At 47.8% G+C, this 23,392-nt stretch overlaps 1 protein-coding gene across 1 annotated transcript in view; it reads left to right on the top strand.

The window, feature by feature from the left end:
• The window catches only part of LOC147661249 (NFX1-type zinc finger-containing protein 1-like), an 805,409-nt gene that overhangs the window by 210,312 nt on the left and 571,705 nt on the right, over positions 1–23,392 (top strand). Inside the window, exons 5-6 of the mRNA XM_086951201.1 lie at positions 11,502–11,576; positions 12,802–12,876. Coding sequence (XP_086807327.1) covers positions 11,502–11,576; positions 12,802–12,876 — 150 coding nt within the window. The remainder of the gene's footprint in view (positions 1–11,501; positions 11,577–12,801; positions 12,877–23,392) is intronic.

Genomic DNA, 23,392 nt, shown 5'->3' with positions numbered 1-23,392 from the left:
TCTAACATTTCGAGGTGGCCATCATGATGATTCTAAATGTAGCAGCCACGCTGGACAATTAATACAATAGACTATTTACAACGTCTCTGCAAGGCGGATATCCGCTTTTCTGTTTAGTTAAATACGCACCATGTCTAAACAGCAGTATGTTTTCTTTTTTCTACTTGCATTCTTTTAATTTATTTTGCTTTTTTTTTAAAAATGTGTGTCTTTTATAGCGGTTTTGTGAAAGTGTGAATGCAAGAATGAATCAGTGGATGGGTGAATGGATGCATGAGTGCAATGATGAGTGACAGAGTGCATGTTTCATGACTTTTTGAGTGTCTCAACTCAACAGTGCCACAAAAGGCGCTTTCATTCATAAGCCTGATCTATTGGAATGGCCTATGCTTGTATTAAATTGTAGTTAGTCAGAGTTTGGTATATTGTTACTCTTTTCAGTGTGATGCAGATTCAACTTACTTCATTGGAACACTATGTGGATTTCATATTGGACTGTGGTGACCAGATTCTTGGTTCCAGGCTTGATGATTGAACTCAGCTGGTAGTTGGAATCAGGTCGGTCACCCTGGACATGGGCTCAAGCTCCTGTTGTACTAATAAAACAGATTTCTTTCATCATACCTTGGGTGGATCCCTCCTTGGCTATTGCTGTTGACTTTGTAACAGGATCCTACATTTTAGTCTGTCACTGCATAGCGCTTGGGATTGCCTGCTGTGCAGTGCGCTACAACAGTGCCCTACTTACTACTATATGAGGCAGCAGACACTGAGCATTGCATTTACTCTGTCTTATCTCATATTTCCTGTCCTTACTTCCAAAGATGGAGACCCACAACAATAACAGGCTCTCGGTCCTCTTCACAACAGCCAATCTGCAGGAGGAGAGAGTCACTGCCTAAATTCAGCATCTGACCGTGGGTGAATTACAAAAGCTGAGAACTATAACACATACATGAGAAACATCCTTTACAACGCAACCATTACATCGCACCACACTTACAACGCAGTCATTACATCGCAACATCCTTTACAATGCATGTCACTACAATGCAGGCATTACAATGCATGACACTACATTGCATGACACTACATCACATGTCACTACAACGCAGGCATTACAACGCATACCTTTACAATGCATACCATTACAAGGCGTAGTACCCCTACACTATCCAAAACCTACCCTACTGTTGCACCCGCTGGAGTTAGAATAGTATTTTTTACTCCTACACTATCCAACACTTACCCTACTGTTGCACTCCCTGGAGTGGGAATAGTAATTTTACCCCTACACTATGCAACACTTACCCTACTGTTGCACCCCCTGGAGTTAGAATAGTCATTTTTACCCCTATACTATCCAATACTTACCTGAAATGCATTGTAATGGTATGCGTTGTGATGGTATGCGTTATAAAGGTAGTTTCTAAAAATGCGATGTAGTGTCATGCAAGTGCGTTGTAAAGGATGTTACGATGTAAAAACTGTGTTGTAAAGGCATGCATTGTAAATGTATGCGTTGTAACGTCATACATTTCACATACATGCATAACAATTTGATAACAAGCTTCCTGCACATATTTGTAGATAGTCTTCAGGTTTCCAGGGCTTACTCAAAGCAGAGGCACGTATGAATGTCCACAGGTGCCTGGTATATTTATAAATGTCTCCAACTCCTCCTCGCTGGCTCTTTCAAACCAGCAGATTGTCTTTGGGGCAGCCAGAAAATTTCATAAAGAGAACTGATACTCAGATTGCGTACAAGTACTACTCATGTTCAGCATATAATGAGTCCCACCCTGGCAATGTGCTGGGTGTGCCAAGGTGAAATAATTCCAAATCCAGCTTGGGCTTAGTTGGGCCTAAAAATCATTCAAGATGTTTTCCCAATTTCTGATTAAATACCCTAATTCGTTAGCAGCTCTGTAGTAGCTTTGAACAATAAATACTCTTTTTGCAATCATATTATACATTTTCCCTAGCTTTTAGATCACTCCCAACACCTAACACTTTGTCAGCAGCAACGTGGGTTTGGAAGTCATTTCTATGGGGCTTTTCGTTACAACCATCGTCACCTCTATTTTCCTTTTCTTGCTAAAAAAGAGCTTCTTCCTGACCTTGTCTGCCGATAGCTTTTGGTTCTATAAAAAGCGCCAGCCAATTCACTCTTACTGGTGCCAATGATCTGACACTGAGCAGCAGACACACTTCTTTATCTCAATAAAGATCATCGCTGTAAAAAATATATTGGAGAAGGGAAGGAGCACAGTCTCCATTTTGAAAAGTGGGATACAAGTACTTATGTGTTCGTATGCAGAGCAGGCACACTTCAAATGGCTTATTTTGTACTATGATCTCTCAGACATATGTGTTGATACACTAATGGTCTAATTCACAAAGGTAAAGGTAGACATAAAGTGTAACTTTAGAGCTGAAGTCTAAGTTTGGACCTAAAACTAATTAGGAGCCACGCCGACCAGGAAGATATTTCTCCTTCCGCGGGCGGTATCTGTTGTTGAGCACCCATTAGTTTGAAAAGTGGGAAACAGTACCGACTCTATTTCGAATCTGAGAACCTGTGAACAGCATCGGTCCTGAATAATTACTGTGGAGTACCGTTTGATAGATTCACCATACCTTCATAAAGCTAGGAGAGAGTATTGGCTTTTAATAATTGCGAGCCATTAAGTAGGACAACCGTCGGGGGCAAAAGTAACTGCTGTACCGACAGAACAGATTTACACAGTTCGATCTCCACCTTAGACCCGGCTGGGTTTGTGAGAAGGCTGTCCCCTATCCCACACAGTCCTGAAGAAGACCCGCCTAGACGCCCCATGTGCGCTTCAGAGGGTCGAAACGTCGACGAATAAGATAATGGACCTATTTGCATCAAAATCCTGTATTTAATAGTGACAATTGCAGTGTACAGTTGGATATTTGAAATAGCATAGGCCACGTTAAACCTTTCTTGTGTCCCCCTTGTAAATAATGTGTGTTTAGTTTGTATGTTACACTTGCGCCGAAAGCACAGCGCACTAAAAGTCACAAATTGCACTTTTTGTTCACTCCTTTACAGCCTTTTTGCAAATACTATACATTGGAAGTATTTATGAATGACTACAATTTATAAAACGATACATAAATACATAGATGGTTTGGGATTCTTGTTTTTCTTTGTTTTAAAATAATTCTTGCTGGAAATTACCTTTGAGTAAAGAGATGTTTGAACGCTACATATGTTTATGAAACAGTAAAAGAAATATTTTTGCACCCGAATGAACCAATTGTTGATAATACTAATTAACTGCCCAGGTTCATAGGGATACTGGGTAAACCCAATTAGATACTAAACTGACTCTTCCAAACCAGCAGATTGTCTTTGGGGCAGCCAGAAAATTTCATAAAGAGAACTGATACTCAGATTGCGTACAAGTACTACTCATGTTCTGCATATAATGAGTCCCACCCTGGCAATGTGCTGGGTGTGCCATGGTGAAATAATTCCAAATCCGGCTTGGGCTTAGTTGGGCCTAAAAATCATTCAAGATGTTTTCCCAATTTCTGATTAAATACCCTAATTCGTTAGCAGCTCTGTAGTAGCTTTGAACAATAAATACTCTTTGTGCAATCATATTATACATTTTCCCTAGCTTTTAGATCACTCCCAACACCTAACACTTTGTCAGCAGCCAACGTGGGTTTGGAAGTCATTTCTATGGGGCTTTTCGTTACAACCATTGCCACCTCTATTTTCCTTTTCTTACTAAAAAAAGAGCTTCTTCCTAACCTTGTCTGCCGATAGCTTTTGGTTCTTTAAAAAGCGCCAGCCAATTCACTCTTACTGGTGCCAAGGATCTGACACTGAGCAGCAGACACACTTCTTTATCTCAATAAAGATCATCGCTGTAAAAAATATATTGGAGAAGGGAAGGAGCACAGCCTCCATTTTGAAGAGTGGGATACAAGTACTTATGTGTTCGTATGCAGAGCAGACACACTTCAAATGGCTTATTTTGTACTATGATCTCTCAGACATACGTGTTGATACACTAATGGCCTAATTCACAAAGGTAAAGGTAGACATAAAGTCTAACTTTAGAGCTGAAGTCTAAGTTTGGACCTAAAGTCTAGGGGCCTGATTCACAAAGGCAAACTTAGACCAAAAGTCTAAGTTTCGGACTTTCAGTAATCACAAAGGTAAGCAATGAGTAGTGTCTTTACGTCCGCACTCCACGGAGTTTCTGCACTCAGGGCGGAATTCCATCCTGAGTGGGGAGTATCCACTCCGGGTGCACAGGTCCACTGCACGCGTGGAATGGATACTCCGCACTCAGGGCGGAGATTCCACCGAGTGCAGACTCTCCACTGGAGTGCGGACGTAAAGATACTACTCATGATTTACCTTTGTGAATACCGAATGTCCTAAACTCAGACTTTTGGTCTAAATTCACCTTTGTGAATAAGGCCCAAACTTTTCACCCGAATTCTAACTTTACACCTAAAGTCTAAAGGCTTGAATCACAAAGATAAAGTTAGATCAAAAGGTTAACTTATACGATACTTCAAACCTTATGACTTTTCAGTATTCACAAAGTTAAGTTAGTTGTAGTAACTTTACTACTAGTTCTAGCAAGACTTTTGGTCTAATTTAGACTTTTCGTCTAACGTTTTCTTTGTGAATTGGGCCATAAACATCCTGCCAGAAAAATGGCAAAGCAGAGGAATTCAGCCTTTAAATTGGTTACATAAATAGTATTTCAGCTGCTTTGATTGGTATGGACAGTGACATCGTTGTGAAGAATGGTTTAAGTTGGGAGAGGAGGCTGATAGAAAAGGTGAAAAGCAAATTAACAAATTCAAAAGTCTCTTTAACCCCTTCGATGCTCATGACGAGCTCAGCTCGTCATGCAGTACACTGGTCGTGTGCTCATGACGAGCTGAGCTCGTCATGAACAATGGGAATAAATCACGAGTAGCACAGAGGGGGAATTGCTGCAGCACTGATGGTGTTAATCACTGTAAACAGTCAGATTAAGAGGGACAACACAATGCTAGTAACAATGAGTGTTGCTGAATGGCAAATACATCTGTTAATTAGTTGAGTTGGGTCATATATTGTATGCAAAGCAGATTAGCAAGTTCATCAAAGGCGAAGAAGGTGCTAGGTTGCCTCCAGACAGACATACAGGGGTGTAGCTTCGGGAGGTGAGTGGGAGGTGTTTGGGGTGTTACACCCCCCTAATAAATATGTTTTGTTATAAATTGTTGGGTACAGCTGCTTTCAGTCAGGTATTGTTAGGTGTCTGTCGGATTTCACCAGAAATGCTTACACACACCTAAAAACACACACACTCTCCCTTTCTCTAGACAGAGAATAAAAAAATGTCGAATATTTTACAAAATAATGTGTTTTCTCTCACTTTGTACCACTAACAATCTGCATTCATTAGAGCCAAGCTTTTTGACGCAAAACCCTATTTACAAAAAAAAAAAAGTAGACAGAGTTTTGCGTTGTTAGATCTGGGGGTCTTGCGATGTGCAAGATGGCTCCTCGATTCGATGCGACAATCCTGGTGCGATGCGAGAAGATGGCGCCCTTGATGCGACGAAGCGGTGACGATGTGTAGACGCCCTGGCAGCCTTGCGACGACTCTGTACGTTGAAGCCGCGACAGGCCCTGCGACACGCTTCTCCGGCGATGCGATGGCGACCCTCTTGATGGCATCACGCTTCTCCGGTGATGCGACAGCAGACAGCTTCGACGAAGACATGGGAGATGCGGCGACAGCACGCTTCTCCGGCGATGCGACGTTTACAGCTGCGGCAGCAACATGCTTCTTCTTGTTGCGTCGCGCTTCCAGCTCCCAGCGACACGCAGCTAAATTCCCAGCAAGGAAATTCAGAGGGGAGCTGGAGATGAAGTCTTTTGTCCCTGAGGCTTCAGCAGGAGGCAAGCACAAGTTCAAGCCCTTGGAGTAATATTCTGCAAGATGATTAAAGTCCTTAAAAAGTTCCTTCTCCTTTCCTTGGCAATGAAGAAACTACTGCAGGCCAACCCAGCAAACGATATTGAAAACAGTGGTCCTTGACCTATTCTTTCACCAATACAGAAATCAATCAGTACATAGTCGTTATTCAGAAAAACTTTATGAGCATGTCCAACAGATCAGCTCTGGCTAATAAATGCACAAGTCAAAAGAAAGGATTGCAACAGCACCAATACAAAAAACTAAACAATTTTAATTTATTGTCTCTAGGTTGAATGCGATGAATCACAAATTTGTATAAAAAAAGAAATTTGAAAAGGGGTCGGTTGCCCCGAGAGGGCGTGCAAAGAGAAAACGGAAAGTGAATTAAAGCAGTGTGGCGTGATAGGGAATAAGAAAGATTCAGGACAGTAATGACATAAAATTATTTACAATCATGTTATATAGAAAAACGGTTGAGCACTTCACCGTACTCACAAACCTGGCAACAAGACTTAATTATATACACATTTTTCAAGATATTCTCAAAAAACACATAATGTTGATTTCCTACTTGCACATTATACGGCTAAATTATGATCCAGGTTAGAAAATAACAAGAGCCCAGCAAACAGCACACTGGCAGAGGGGCAGTCCAAAACTCCTGCAGCTTTCTTGTTTCTTATCCTTGGCAAAAGGTTCGTGTTATTCCCAGAAGTGATCTAAAGTCCTTGGGTCTGGGTCCCAATATTTATACTACTTTCTCCTTGTTCTCTGAAGGCAGAGAGGCCTCTGTCTAGTCCAAACCAGTTCTTAAACACTTTGTTTACAGGACTCCTTCTTTCCTTCCACAGTGTAGGGCAGAAACATGAGACGCCCCACATGAGGTGGATCCTGCATTGTGGAGGGAAATCACAGCTCTGTAGCACTTTGTTGACATAATCCCTTCTCTTCTTTCACAGTGCAGGGCAGAGACATCAATCGCACCCCATGGGGTGGAGCCAGCATTGTGGAGGGAAGGCCCAGCCCTATTCAGGTCCCAGGTGCAACTCCTCCCTCCCATCTAGATGCAGATCTCCCTATTCACCAGTGGGCTGACTCATTCTGTCTCCTGGAATCCCCATACCTGTCACTCAAACTCCAGACAAGGAATACACAACCTAGCAGAGGCAGGCTTTGGATAGTTAGACAAGAAAATACCTACTTTCTAAAAGTGGTATTTTCAAACACAGAATGTTAAAACCAACTTTACTAAAAGATGTATTATATCATTCTGAGTTCAGGCATACTAAATTCGAATTTCTACCAGGTTCCCGGAGTCGGATTATAAAATGTAATAATCTAACTGCCCATTCTAGCCTTGCAATAGTGAAAAACGAAAATGGCTGTAATTCACTATTAGGACATGCTACACACACCAGGGCATGTCCTACCTTATACTTACAATGCACCCTGCCCTTGGGCCTACCATAGGGTTGTCTGATATGAAGCAAAAGGAAGGTTTAGGGACTGGCAAGTGGGTGCACTGGCCAAGTCGACATGGCAGTCACAGACTGTACACAGACCTTGCAATGGCAGGCCTGAGACACACTTTACAAGCTGCTTCTGTGGGTGGCACAACCAGTGCTGCAAGCCCACCAGCAGCATTTGATTTACAAGCCCTGGGCACACATGGTGCACTACTAGGGTCTGATAAGCAAATCAAATAACCCAATCATGGAATCACCAATTAATACATCAATTTAACATAGGGAGCACTTGCACTGTGGCACTGATTAGCAGTGGCACAGTGCCCAAAAGCAAATAACCAGCAAAAACATATCACAATCAGAGGAGGCAATCTGATTAAATGGAAGGGAGACTCACTCCAATGATGCCAGGTCTAACATGCGTCAAACAATAACGCCTATTTAAAATAGGCTCTGTCAAAGAGAATGCTGCACACGTCATACCTCTCCCTGGCATAAATCACACAGGAAACTATGAAAGACCCTTGATGCCTCATCTTTCTCATATGATCCCCCGTGAAAATTGACCAGACTATAATGCGCATTGTATTCTATATTTACGGCAATACTCCTGTACTGCATTGCATTTCCTGCTTCCACAACTGTGAAAATGTACCTGCTTGTCACAACTGCACTATATATTGTGTTGTATATATATATATTTTGAACTCTTGAGGGAATTGTGCTTGTTCGCCCACATGTACCTCACTGCGGGCTCACTGCGAATACCATGGCTAGGCATTATTATGAATTGTCAGTACGTCTCATTTTCGCTCTTGTGTTTTCATTATTGCATTTCTATAGTTATTTATTCATTCCTTAAAATTCAATAATAATGATTTGAAATAAAAAAAACAATAACGCCTATTTAAAATAGACACTGTCAAAGAGAAATGTTTTTAATTCTCCTCTCTTTTCCTACTTTGCATATGTGCTGCACTGTACAACACACTTACAAAGTGGGAAAAGTATTTAAGTTAGTCTAAGCATTGTGGACCAGATTTATCAACATTTGCCTCACCCTTGCACCACGCAAGGAGGCAAAGGACAAACCAAAACCTACATGAGACTTATCAAGCCATGCAAGGTTCCTTTGCTGGCCCTGCATGGTTTGATACATCTGGAGTAAAGCCAGGCCTCGTAAATCGCTGTCTTGCATTACTCAGCCCCAGGAAGGCGTTCCATGGGAGGAGCGTGGGTGGTCCCACGCATCCACCCATGGATTTTGGTGCATTCTCAGATTTACCATCAGTGGTAGACCTAGGAATGCATCAAAGTGCTACCCCTCCTAAGGGGAGGCGTAATTTTCTCTTTCTACGCGTGCTGCATTCTTCAGCGCACATAGAACGAGGAAAAGGCCTCTCGGATTGTTTTTGTGATGGAAGATTTACCTTCCTGCACAAAAACAATCATGCCTATAATTCAGGCACCCTTGCAACATGACGCTAAGGTGCCTGCGTTGGCGCTAGGCAGCCAAAAGTGCGCCAGCACTAAGAAAGGTCCGGAATATGACGTAGAATGTTAAATATGGCGCATTCCTGCCCGTTCCCTTTCACGCAGTGCAGCCCAGCGCAGCAAGCTGACGTGCTGCATTTTATTGCATGAACGATCGATAAATATGCCCCTGTAATATGTACTGGAAAGGTACCCATCCAGTTCAAAACCTATGGTAGACTTACGCAGCCACTCTTGCACTATGGTGCAAAAGTGTGTGCGTAGGGCATGGCTACCTGATTGTGCACTCCTTTTCACGCAGTGCATCATTTTTGCATGCTGCACTGCATGAGAATTTGGTAAATAGACCACTGCGTGCCAGCGTGATTGTTGGAAATCTGAAGCTCTCCCCCCACCCACCAATCTTACAGACCAAGCTATGCCCCTGGGAAAATAGGTGGGGCATCTTGTGATTTGTGGTTTATTGAACTTAAAACCTTGAATACTCATGATTTTGTTCAGCATGGCCTGTGCCACCCCTAACCACAGCACTTTTCTTACTTTTAGATCCTGGATGATCCAAAGACCACCAATAATACTCTAGGTTTTTGAAATTCCCCAAGTGATTTTCATTGTAAATGACTCAGTGTGGGAAACCCGAAATCAATAAACCTTATACTCCTTCATGGCCTCTGCCACCTTTAACCATAACCTGTCTCTGTTTTTAGATCTTGAATGAACCGAAGGTCACCAATGGATTTTGTCATCTGAGTTGATAGCATTGATAAAGCATCTTTTGGAATGCACATTGCGAGTGCCTAGAAGGCTGACAATATCCTTTATGCATGTTCAAAATTTGTATTTTTACAAAGAAATAAAGATAGATCTATATATATCCTTTAATTCTGCCAAATCCTACTTCGGGTTCAGCCGGTTGTACAGGCAAAAGTTAGGTTATGTTTAGAGATGAGTGAGGGTTTAGGGTACTGCTTGTGTAAGATGCTGGGTATGGTAAGGATTGTGGTCAAGGTTAGGTTTAGGGTTTCAGTTAGGGTTAGGACTACCTGTATGATACTTGATAAGGTCAATCTGTTAGGGCTAAGGTCAGGTTTAGGGCTAAGTTTAGAATCAGGGTAAGTGCAAGGTTTGCAGTCAGGCATGATTTTAGGGGTACAACAACATAAGAAATACGCTGTTCCCCGGGGGAGGGTACAAGGGGTGTAACCAAGCCAATGAAGAGAGGGGGAAGTAGGGAGTGGGGAATCCCCCTTTCGGAACTGAAATCCTCACACACCCAGCAAGCTAGGTGTCATACTTCATCATTTGGGTTTTGCTCCTCGTAAGACTGGCGCTGCAAAGTCTGACGGGCACCTATAAAGGGGCTCTTTACCGGAGATCTTCTGTTCCTGCCAGTTGGTGCATGTGGGTATGAGGGTTTCAGGGTGAGTGTAGACGTGGGTAAAAGTGGGAGTTAAAAAAAGTTAACAAATCCACAGCAAATTTTTAATGATGTGGTTCACTACTTTAATAAAGACAGTGAGGAGATTAGACACGCGAGTGTAATGATCCAGCAGTGTGTATTCTACCTAGAGATCGACATGTTTCATGCTAGAGGTGCAATTCGTCAGGACCTAGAAAAACAAAAAGTGAGTGCTACACAACAAGGGAATGGGCGGATACTACCTTCCACTAGGATAATGAGCGCAGGCCGGATGGTCCTGCTGTGTCTTAGTGGGACCCTACTAAGACCTGAAAGGGCGTCAACGGTCTTCTCATGTGTGCTGACACCCTAAAGTAAGGTACCTGTCTGCAGGTCGGACGGCATCGGAACACCTACCCGCACGCAGGTGAAAAGAGAGACCGGAGCCACTACATGTATGATATGTGATAAGGTAAATCCGTTAGGGCTAAGGTCAGGTTTAGGGCTAAGTTTAGAATCAGGGTAAGTGCAACGTTTGAAGTCAGGCATGATTTTAGGGTTAGAATTAGGGTGGGGTTTAAATTTAAGGTTAGTATCGGGGTTAGATTTAGATTCCTATTATTATTATTATGGTACGGTTTAGGATTGACGCCTTTGTTAGTTTTAGGGTTGCTATACTTATGCTCACAGTTAAGGTTATTGTAACTATTATGACTAAATTGAGAGATGCTTTAGGCTTAAATGGTATCCTTTGTACTCAGTTGTTTGAAAGAAGCTCAAGTGAATGAAATGAATGAAATGAAATTTGATTTATAGAGCGCATGGCTGCCCGAAAGCGTCCCAGCGCTTGCTTAGGGAACCCGTCCTGGTATTCCCCTGCGAGATAACCCATTACTAGGCATCCCCAAGGTGAAAGCCAGGCATCACGCTGCGAGGGGCCGTTGTGGAGATTAAGCAAGCTATTGCCCAGAGTTACAGAGTGGGACTCCATGATTGGAATAGGCACCGAGGCGAGAATTGTCAGGTCCGGGGAAATTTTGAGCCCAAGACCCGCCGAGGCGGGGAATTGAACCCTGGTCCGGACCAGACCTCTGCTTCAGGGTCTGCCGCTCCAACCACTTGAGCCACACTTCTCCACTCCAAGTAAAAAGTGTAACTTGTTTTCCCCAGATGAAGGCTCTTAATGATCCACAGCTCCCGAGCATCAGCGCCAATCCACAGTGTCCCCAAGCAGATGCTGAAAAAGTAAGATCAAGTTTGCATTTACCACAAATATCCCCACCATTTTGAGATTAGGACAGGGAAGGCTTTTGGGTTAAGCAAGGGAGAGAGAGCTAGAGTTAGATAAGGGGGCGGGATGGGATTAAGGGTAGTGTTATAATAAAGATTAGGGCTGACGGACGTTAAAATGAGGTTAAAATGAAGAAGGGAAGTACAGCTAGGGAAGTGACATAGTTAGATGTGGCCTAAGCATAGGGCATGATTTAGAGCTAAAAGCAAGTTGATGGCTAAGGGCAGCGTCAAGATATCAAATAGTTAGAATAAGGATAAGTATTAGAGTTGAGATTATGCTGGAGTTGGATAGAGAAGGCTACATGTTAGGGTTGATGTTAGGTTTAAAGTTATTCGATTTGGGAATATGTTAAAGGTTAAAATAAGGTTAAAGGTAAGGGTAAGATTGGACCCTGGGGTATAAGCAGATAGAGTTAGGATCAGACTTTTGGCAACTGGTTAGCATTAGAGTGTAGAGTTAGGGTTATGTTTATACTTACATTAAAGATAAGTGAGTTTAGGTTAGGGTTAGAGTTATGGGTAGTGTTAGAATTAAGGTAGGGGTTACAAATTATGTTAAAGTTTTAGTTAAAGATAGAATCAGGGTTATATTAGGGTAATGTTTGAGATCCAGATTAGGAACATATTAAGGTTCAGTTTGATAACAGGTAGGGTTTAGATTTGAGTTACACATGGATTTTGGGTTAGGGTGATGGTTAAAGTTGAATTTAGAGTTTGGATTAGGGTTGACATTCGGTTTGCTTGCATCCTTCATGTTCACCCTGTTTGTGAATAGTACATTAAACTATATATGGACAGCCGCGGTCCATGCAGGTAACATTGATGGGGTGGTGGGACCGTGTAAGGGGGTATTTCGAGGGATGATGCTGAGGGGAAATACAAAAAATAAAGAATGTTTCCTCTGCATTGTTTTGCGAAATCCCCCCTTACCTGGCCCCACCGCCTCACCGATGTTACCTGCACGGACCGCGGCTGTATATTAAAATGTATTGTTGGGTGCTTACATGTGATTTTGTGCACATATGTTTTATAGATCATTGTCATTCATGGAACCGTTGTTTTACTCGTATTGCTGAACTCAAATGTATAATCTGCTTTTTTTCATCGACAATATTAATTAGAGCCATTAAATTACATCTCTTTTTTCACCTGGTTGTTACTCTTGTTTTCATTTAAGAAAAAGGCTGCAAGTGACCCACAATTGATCGATAGTGCTTCTGCACCCCAGGCTCTTCACACAAATGCTGAAAAGGTAAAATGATTTTACATTTCCTACTGACATGTATTGCCGTAGCCTCCCCTTAGAGCAGAGGTCTTCAATCTGTGGGGCGCGACCCCCAGGGGGGTCGTGGAGTCCTGGGAAGGGGGTCGCAGATTCTGCCAGAGTGCAGTTCCTGGCGTCGGGGGCTGATCGAGGGTGCTCAAGGCGGAGGCCGCCTAATTCACACCGAGGTGTGAAAAACATCAAAGCCTCGTTAACAAGTAAAGGTCTTTTAAAGACCTGTGATAGTACTCTGGTGTGCCTTTGTGTGCTGTTTCAGCCAGGCTGACATACAGGAGCTGGGGGGGGGGGAGGGGGGAGGCTGTAGCCCTTTGAGTTTAATGGACTTAGCTGTGGGTTTATTTTTACTTTTAACGTTTTATATAGCGCTAGTTTAACCCGTAGGTATCAGAGCGCTTTACAAATACACAGTAAACAGCTGAAGGACATTACAATCATATAATTGGTTCAAGTCCCACGAGCCCTCATACCTGGCGCCTGTGCAGGAGAAATGTGGCTGAGAGTCTGTTCTTCATGTTGAGATGTTTTCACAGCCGGCTGCCACCCCCCCCCCCCAGCAGGGAGGCACAGAGATGCCCTCCCATGAGAGAGGAAGACGAAGCAGAGAAATACTGACCCCCCATGAAAGAGGCACAGACAAGGTGGGTGAATGAATGGTGGGTGGATGGATGGATGAAAGGGTGGACGGATGAAGGATGTATGGATGGATGGATGAAAGAATGGATGGCTGTATGGATGGACAGATGGAAGGATGAAAGGGTGGACGGATGTGTGAAAAGGTGGGTGGATGAATGATGAGTGGATGGATGTAAAGATGAAAGGGTGGATGGATGGATGAAGGATGGATGGATGTGTGAAAAGGTGGGTGTATGGAGGATGGATGGATGAAAGGGTGGATGAAAGGGTAGATGGATGATGGGTGTATGGATGGATAAAAGGTTGCATGGATGAATGATGGATGGATGGATGTGTGAAAAGGTGGGGGATGAATGATGGGTGGGTGGATGGATGGATGGATGAAAGGGTGGGTGGATGAAGGATGGATGTATGGATGGAAGGATGAAAGGGTGGATGGATGAAGGATGGATGTATGGGTGAAAGGGTGGATGGATATATGGATGGAATAATGAAAGGGAGGATGGATGAAGGATGGATGTATGGATGGAAGGATGAAAGGGTGGATGGATGAAGGATGGATGTATGGGTGGATGGATAAAAGGTTGCATGGATGAATGATGGATGGATGTGTGAAAAGGTGGGTGGAAGAATGATGGATGGATGGACGGGTGGATAGGTAAAGGATGGATGTATGGATGGAAGGATGAAAGGGTGGATGGATGATGGATGATGGATGTATGGATGGATAAAAGGTTGCATGGATGAATGATGGATGGATGGATGTGTGAAAAGGTGGGTGTGTGGATGAACGGGTGGATAGGTAAAGGATGGATGTATGGATGGAAGGATGAAAGGGTGGATGGATGAAGGATGGATGGATGGATGTGTGGAAGTGTGGGTCGATGAATGATGGATGGATGGATGTGATGAGGTCTAACAGGCGCATTTATGGTTGTCGATAGTTGTTTATGGTGAGGAGTACCAGTTTCTAGAATCTTTTGTCGGAAGGGGGTCCTTACGCCTAAAAAGGTTTTACAAGGGGGTCTCGGCATCAAAAAGTTTGAAGACCTCTGCCTTAGAGTATGTTGCTACGCCTGTTTGCAATTTTCCCCTCCAAATGACTGAATTAGTAAAGCAGATTACCTCCATGAAGATTTATCAATGTTACAGACATAAATGGAATTGGAGAAGGCAAAGAGTAAAGGCCTCATCTTGAAAAGTGAAATACAAGTACTGATGTGTTTATGTAGATTATGGAAATACATTCAATGTGAATGAATTTAGGGGTGGCTCTCCGGTATTGGCATTTTTTGTGGTACAACCTCTCAGACATACTTGTTCAGGCAGTAAATGTTTACGTTCTTTGCTTACAAATAAAAAGCAGCTTTTACAGAGTACGTATAGTTGAAAATTATATGCATTAGTACATAAGGGAAATAGAACTCTAATTTTTAAAAAAAATATCTTTTTATTGTTTTAAAACATAAGCAAGACATAAGAAGGGACCATTACAAATACAAAGTACCCCACATTTCGTGTTGAGATCCGGCCTGATAAGCATTCAGCAAATAGCAAAGTATATAAGCCCTATTCCAGCTCCAGCACTGCGCTGTCAAGCCCCTTCAATCAACATAGCGTCATGTCTGAGCTCCAGGCTCCAAGTCCTTAAGCAAGCCCTATGTGTGGCCCCCCTTAATGTCTATCAACTCCCACTCCCCCCACCCCTGCCGCTGGCGCTTCTATCTAGAGAAGAAATATGTCAAGGTACTATCTTCATGTTTGATACGCCCACAGACCATCTCATCTATTACACTAAGGGACATCGTTACCACCCGTAAATCGGGGACCTCCCACTGCACTAATCACTCCTAGTCCAGAGGAATCCGCCTGTGCCTGTTCCTCCCCACCCGATGACCCAGTGTCCGAGTCAGTATCCACATCCAGCATCTGGAGCTCCACCAACAAGGCCTCCCAGGCCCTCGCCGCTTCCAGCGCCTTATCACTATGGGATCTCTGGGCTTGTCGCATTCTAACCGAGCTCTCGCTGCCCGCCCACATAAGTAGCGCTGCCTTCCACCTAACATAGCTACGGCCAGTTGCTGCCTTCCAATGTGACGTAATTTCTCTTTTATCCAGAAGGAGACCTAAGTCGATAAACTTGCTAGTTATCTTGCTTTTACTAGTGTGCGGGAACCAGTGTAAGAGGCACACCCCGTTATCCGTATCAACTTGCCGCGCCGTTACCCTACTGAGAGATCCGGTGACCTCCTCCCAGTACGTTCCTAACTGGGGGCACTCCCACAACATGTGGCTCAGGTCCGCTCCTTGAACCCAGGATCGGGGGCATCCCGCAGTATCAATCCGAAAATACTGATTAATTTTAGCTGGCGTGAGATACGCCCTATGCAGCACAAAGAATTGAATCAACTGAAATCTGGCGTTCCTGGTGCTCTTCCGCGCTCTCTCGAGTATTTGTGACCAAGCCGCATCTGGGATAGCCTTGTTTAAGTACATCTCCCACTGCTCCCACAACTTCTGTAACGGGTTAAGCCTATCCCCTAACATTCTTTTGTACAGACAGGTAATCGCCTTATACGTACCCGTTGCCATCACCACGTATTGACACGCACCGCTTGTCGGTGGTTCTGAGAGGCCAGCACCCCAATGTTTTTGTAGGGCTGCAATCAAGGCCGCATACAGCAGGAAGTGACCGCTCGGAAGACCATAGGTCTCCTGTAACACATTATAGGGCAACAGCACGCTGTCCGGATACAGGTCTCCCACCATCTGCAGGCCCAATTCCTCCTACTCCGCCAGGCCGGACAAGTCGCCACCATGTGGTAGCGCCGTACACATGCCTAACGGTATCTCGGGTGCATAAGGGCGCTGCACCCCAATTCTGCTGTGGAACCGTTTCCAACAATGTCGCAGGGTGCCCTCCACCATCGCTAACTCGGCAGTCCGCAGTCTCTGCTGCAATATCACAAAGGACAGAACGTGCCTCGGTACTTCCGGTACAGTCCCCTCCTCTGGCCCTCTAAACTCCCAACGCCACCGCCTGAGTGAGAACCTGGAAGTGCGCTGCCAGATAATATAACTCGAAATCTGGAGCAGCAAGGCCTCCCTCGGCACGCGGCCGCATCCGCGTGTCTAGCGCTACTCTGCACCGACCCGCACCCCAAATGAAGCTACTCACTGCCGAGCGGATTTGTCAATAGAAAGCAGCCGGTATCCGTATCGGTAAGGTCTGGAAGAAATATAAAAGACTAGGAAGCGCCACCATCTTCAGGAGAGCGATGCGACCCGCCACTGATAATGGCAAGGTCCCCCAGAACCTCATACTACTACTCAAGCCCCTCATCGCCCTTCCAAGGTTGCCCTCAAGAAGATCCTCCTGCGAGTGATACACCAGCGTTCCTAAATAAGGAAGGCATCTCGGCTCCCACGCCAGGTCGGGTGGCAACACCGGTGGGTCGCATGCACTAGATACTGGGAAAACACAAGTCTTTGACAAATTAACCCGCAGACCCGAGATATCCCCGAAGCGGTCGAGGAGACTGTGCGCCCCCTCCAGGGCATCCCCCGCATCCGCCAGAAACATTAGGAGGTTGTCTGCGTAGAGCGATATATAGTGCTCGCAGCTGCGGAGCCGGAGGCCCCGGTACGCCCCTCCCAGTCTAGCGCGCGCTGCCAATGGCTCTATCGCAAGAGCAAACATCAGCGGGGAAAGCGGGCAGCCCTGCCTAGTGCCCCGTCCCACCGGGTAAGAAGAGGAGACAGCCCTCCCCATGTGGACTCTAGCCGTCGCCGATGAATACAAGATTTCAGTCCAACTGACATATCCGGCGCCGAGCCCAAATGCCGCCATAACTGAAAACAGATAGGGCCATTCCAGGCTGTCAAATGCCTAAGCAATGTCGACCAAAAGCACCATTGCCTGCCTCCCCAGTCCACAACCTCCGTCTAAGATCCTAATAATCTACGTATGCTGCTGGCAGTATTGCGCATCGGGATGAAGCCAGCCTGGTCTGAATGCACCAGCCGTACCATTAAGGGGAGGAGCCTAGTGGCAAGCACCCGGCTCGATATTTTGTAGTCAGTGGTGAGCATAGAGAGAGGCCTATACGCAGCCGGGTCAGTCGGCGGCTTCCCTGGCTTGAGGAGCGGTATGATGATGGCCTCCCTCGTAGAGGCCGGTAGTATCCCCGTCTCCTTAGCCTCCTGGTACATCACCAATAGTCTAGGAGCCAGGAGATCAATATACGTCAGATAGAATTCAATAGGCAATCCATCGCTGCAAGGCGTTTTGTTGCGCGCTAATTGCTTAATGGCGCAGCGAATCTCAGCCAATGTAATATCTTGTCCCAGCGCCTCTGCCTCCTCCTCCTCGAGTACGGGTAACTCCAAGCCCTCCAGAAATGAATGAGTGTCTGCCTCGCCTGTCTGCAGCTGGCTGGTGTAGAGAGTCGCATAGAAGGAGCAAAATTGGTCATTGATACCATGTTGACCATATTCCAGCCGTCCCGAGGGGGAGGCCAACGCCAAAATGAGCACGCACCTAGGGGCAGGGTCCGCCAACCAGGCCAATAACGTGCCCACCTTGTCCCGCTCCGCGTGCGCGCGAGCCGTAAAAGCCTTGTAGTCAAAGCATCGTAGCTGCTCCACCCCCGCCGCTACCGCCTCTTTCCGGGACAGGACCTTGTCACGCCTCCCAGAGCCTTCTGAATGAGCCCTCTCAGCGTCGCGCAGAGCCCGCTCAGCCGTCCCGATTTCCTGCAGAAGCAGCTTCCTAACTCCCACCCATTTGGCGATACAGATCCCGTGGACCACCACCTTGAAGGCGTCCCACTCTAGGGCCACCGTTGTGGCAGTGCCCGCATTCTCCGCAAAGTAGAGTGCCACCCCTTCACTCAACTCCGCACGAAAGACCTGATTCTCCAGCATCTCAGCGCGCAACTTCCAGTGAGGGATCCTGGGGTGCTCCGCCACCCAACAGAAGTTCACCAATAGTAGATCGTGGTCCGATATGGTGCGTGTCAAATACTCACTATTGGCCGCCAGCGATGCCAGGCTGGAGCTACATAAAATGGCGTCCAATCGGACATGGAGGTCGTGCAAGGCCGAATAGTAGGAGTAATCCCTATCGGTCGGGTGCTGCGCCCGCCAAACATCAAGAAGTCCCCAATATTCCTGCCAACGAGCCCGAACCCCAGCCAGCTTATTAATCGGGGCTGTGGGCAGTGGGGGATGGGATCTGTCCATGGTTACATCAACAACTGAGTTAAAGTCTCCCCCCATCAGTACCGGTATCGTGAAATACTCAGCGAGGGCAGAAGACAAAGTCCCCAGATAGGACGCCTGTTCCACATTACAAGCATAGACACTGCAGAGGGTCACCTCATGGCCATGAAGGTGGCCCCTAACCGCAACATACCGTCCATCAGGATCTATCAGTTGATCTAACATTTGAAACGGGACCCCCACCCTAATCCAGATCAGTGCCCCCCGTGCAAAGGCCGAATAAGTGGTGTAGTAAAGCTGCCCGTGCCACCTACGCTGTAATGCACGCCCCTCAGGTTTAGTCAAATGCGTCTACTGTAAGAAAGCCACCTGCGTGCCCCTACGGACCAAATAGGAGTGTACCTTATATCTACGCTGCATGGAGTGCAATCCCCGAACATTCCAGGAGATACATTTCACATCAGGAGACGGGCCCGTGACAGTAATGCAATTAGCCGCCCAAGGCAGCCCTCCCCTTCCAGCCGCCAAGCAATGTCACCATGACGCAAACACAAAACACTCAATAGCACCAGTTCTTCAATTAAGCTCATCAGCAGGCAATTTCCCCCCAACAAACCAGATCCAACCCCTAACTTTCCCATCCCACCCAGTACACCTCCCACCCCCCCAAGAACAGGCACCAATATAGTGAAACCCATCCAAACTACCTCAACTGCACGCCGCTTGCAAAATTAAGGAAAACTAAATAATACCATCCGGTGGGGGTTGGATAGAGCCTAGGGAACGATCTGCAGTAGTTCCCACAACACAATCAATAGCCGCCCCCCCCAGATCCACCAATATGCAATGCTCCCCAGGTCCCCCCGGAGCCCCCCAGAATTCCCGCCGCCACCCCAACCCCAGGCGCTCTCAGTTCAGGCTCCTGGAACCCCTCGTGTCCAATGCGCCACTACAACCCCCAATCAAAACAAAACCCCATCGTTTCAGCACTGCACTCCAGGGCAGAACCCCCATCCCCACAGACAGCCCAGCATCTACTCATCCAGTAGTCCATCTGCCGTTCCAGTGGTGACTGGTGGCAGTCTCTGATCGTCCGACATCGGGGACTCCCCCCCACAAATGGCCCTTCTCACAGCCAAGTTCAGATGCCTCTGGTGTGGTCTTCAGCAGCTCTCCGGAGATCGCCAACACCGCCTCCAGGGCTCCCTGCGAGGTCGATGGCTTCTTCAGGCCCCGCCTGCGGGGTCGCAAGCGTTGTGACCGGCGAGGCTGAGAGCCGCCAGACTCCTGTGCCTCCGCTTCCTGACCATCCTTTACCGCTCTGTACGATTCCAGCCACTCCCAGGCCTCCTCTGGTGTGTCACAAAACTGTGTCTTTCCGTCTAGGACTATGCGCAACTTGGCTGGGAAAAATAGGGAATATTGGATCCCCTCAGCGCGCAATTCCTTCTTCACAGTCTGGAAAGACCTGCGACGCCGCTGCGCATCGAGCAAATAATCTGTAAAGAGAGTGACGTTACTATTGTCCACCTGGAAGGGGCCGTCGATATGAGCCTTCCGTAGAAGCAAGTCGCGGTCTCGAAAGTGTAGCAACCGCGCCACCACCGGCCGAGGAGGGCGCCCCTGTAACGGTGGTCTAGCCGGGACTTAATGCACCCACTCCAGGGTATAGAAGGTCGACAGTCCCACAGGGCCACAACAGTCCGAAGCCAAGTCTCTAAGTAGGCCACCATATCCGATCCCTCAATTTTCTCCGGCAGACCCACCACGCGGATATTATTGTGTCTGTTCCTGCCTTCCGCATCCTCAGCTCTAAGCTCCAGAACTGAAAGGCGATCCAGGACGCCCGCCATTGAAGCCGTTAGCGCAGTCTGCGCGGGGCCAATCTCTTGAAGAGTAACTTCAGTCTGCTTCACTCTGTCTGTAAGCTTCGAGTGGTCCACTCGCAGCATTCCCAGCCCTGTTGTGACCTGCGCAATGTCCTGCTGGAGGGCAGTTCGAGTGTCAGTTATGGCCTGCAGTATTGTATCTAGTTGCTGTTGAATCCCTGAGTTCTGTGGTAATTCTTGCGCACCCCTATTCTCCTGTGGCGGAGATTCGGCATCCGATGGCAGTGGGTCTCCTTCCTTCCGTCCCCGAGGCTTCCCCTTGATCGCGGCCAGTGATGTACTCCAATCCTGCGATGCTCCCACTCCTTCCGATCAGTTCCGTGTGGCCACTCCGCTGACACTGCTCACCGTCCCCAAGGGCTGCCCCTCTCCGGAATCACAACGCTCAGGAGGCAGTCCAGCCCCAGCGATCTGCGCAATTCAGGTCATACGTGGTCAGATAGAGCTCGCCACCCAGAGCGCTAGGCTTCCCAGCTCGCCATCTCCCGCACAAGGCACCTCTCTCAGCACCCCAGGCTGGGGCGGAACCTAATCGCTGAAATCCTACAGCCAGGAAGGGGGGGGCACCATCCCCACAAATCCGGGGTCGCCTCCCGGCGCCGCGCTGTCGTAGCCCCCCGCAGCAGTCTCCTCGAGGTCCCACCTCCGGGCACGGTGCTGCCCATCGCAGGCTGCCAGGCCGCCGCCAGCGTCTTTGCTCCTGTCACTCCGTGTGGGTGGGGTGGGGGCCTCCTTTAGCCCAAGTGGCTCAGGGCCACTCTGAGCCGCCCCACTCCGCTCTTCCGCCAGCCCCCAGTGCCCTCCGGGGCAGACATTCACTCCCCCTCTCTCAAGCGGCGGCTGCACACAGCTCCCGCGCCACGCGGTATGATGCCGAATCGCCAACCCCGCGGGCCCCTACCAGCCACGCTGCGACGCTCTCCCTTTGTCCAGCAGATGTGGGGTGGGCTCCCGCTGTGGCCACTGATCAATCGGGCATCCAATACTGTCCTGCGAGAGTCACTCTCCCCACCGCCGCAGCAGCCTTAGGCACACGCTGCGCAGCGGAGGCAAGGGCCTCTGGGCGCAGGCCGCGGGTGAGCTCCGCCGGCCCTGCACACGCCAGGTGCACGGTAGCCGGCCCCAACCACCGGAGCACACCGTTGGGGCAATCTGCTAAAAGGTCTGCGGGTGGGCTCCGTGTTACCTGCAGTTCGATCCGCTGTCCGGCGCACGGCCACACTGTCGGTCAGCGGGCCGCCGCTGTCCCTCGGGCAGGCCTCTCGATGGTCACAGCTCAGTGGGGGCCCAGTCGCGGCTCATGTGGGTGGGCTCCACTTGGCCCGCTGGTTCTCCAAGAGGCCCCACTACATGGGGCAGTTCAGTGCGGGTGCGGGAAGCGCAGGGCAGGCTCCCGGTCACCCAGTTCCGGCGTCCCCCAGGGCCCACCGCGCTCCCAAAAAGCCTCCAGCTCCGAGCGTCCCTCCCGTCACGGGGCTCGGAGCGCCTTCTCTCCTACGCCCAGGGCGCCGCACCGCCTCACAGTGCCGCCCCAGCTGCAGCAATCGTCTTCGGAGCCCCAGCACCTCGCCACTCAGCTCATTCGGCCACCGCGCCTCGCCCCCTCTCAAGCTGCGCAGTGCCAGCTCCGGCCGGAGGCAACACCGGGGATCAGCGCCATCTTGGGTTTGTCCCGGTCGGCACCCCCGCTTGATCCGGCAGCCAGAGCGTCCCGTCCGCTGCAGTTTTCGGGCACATCACAGTGCCCCCCAACCCCCCCGCTCTAGGCCGTCTCCCGCTCAAGTGGCTCTGTTTGGGGGACCCAGAGTCGTCAAAGTCAGGAGAACTTCGGGGGATCGGGTGCGGAACTCAGTGCTCACGCAGCCTGGCCCATCGGCTCCTAAGCGACGCCCCCAGGGAAATAGAACTCTCATTCGTGACTTTGACATCTGCTGTACGAAAGTGCCCCTTTTTGACATGCTCACCCCACTTTTTGCCTCTCATTTCGATCCAATCTTGAGTGGAGGTGCATTAGGTTCCTGATAACCTGGTCCCCAGTGACAGATCTCTTTCCTATAAATGTGCAATTGGTCCCCAATTACCAATACCTTTGGAACCCCCAGTAAGTTCCTAGCAAGTGTTACCCCCAGTACCTAGGGCATGGAGGACTAAAGAAGATCTCTGAGGGCTGCAGAATGAATTGTGCATCTCTGAGAGATCCCGCAGCATCTAAACACATACTGGCACTGCCAGCTGCGTTTTATTGGTGCATAGAAAACTGAAGTCATGACATGGCAGACAGCCCTGTGTGCTATGCCTTGAGACACTGCATGCAGTATAGGTAAGACCCCCAACATTGCTGCACAGTTCCTTGTGTGTCCAGCTTTAAGGCAGCAATAAGAAATGTCATGCTAACTCTTGTGATTCCTGTTCCAGCTAGAGAGTCGGATCGGAGTTTTGTTATGTTATGTTATGTTATGTTATGTTATTTGGGTTCTTCTATAGCGCAACGGCTACTCCGGTAGGAGTCTAGGGACAGTTTAGACTCTTCATAAAGTAGCGTAGAGGGTTAATATCTTGCCTCCTGCAAAAAACAGATCTGTGTCTTATGTGTATAGCTGAGTGGATTAGTAACACCAGCCTTTACCAATGCTTTAAAAGAAATAAAATGTATTGGAGAGAGAGCGGCTATAGAGAGATGAGAGGCACTTTTTGCCGAGTGGATGTGAGGGAATCCAAGGAGGAGGTCATATAAGGGC

Source organism: Lissotriton vulgaris, unplaced genomic scaffold (assembly GCF_964263255.1).
Source record: "Lissotriton vulgaris unplaced genomic scaffold, aLisVul1.2 SCAFFOLD_534, whole genome shotgun sequence".
Lineage (NCBI taxonomy): Eukaryota > Metazoa > Chordata > Amphibia > Caudata > Salamandridae > Lissotriton > Lissotriton vulgaris.
The sequence above is the reverse complement of the archived record's forward strand: the minus strand, read 5'-3'. Positions and strand labels throughout refer to the sequence as shown.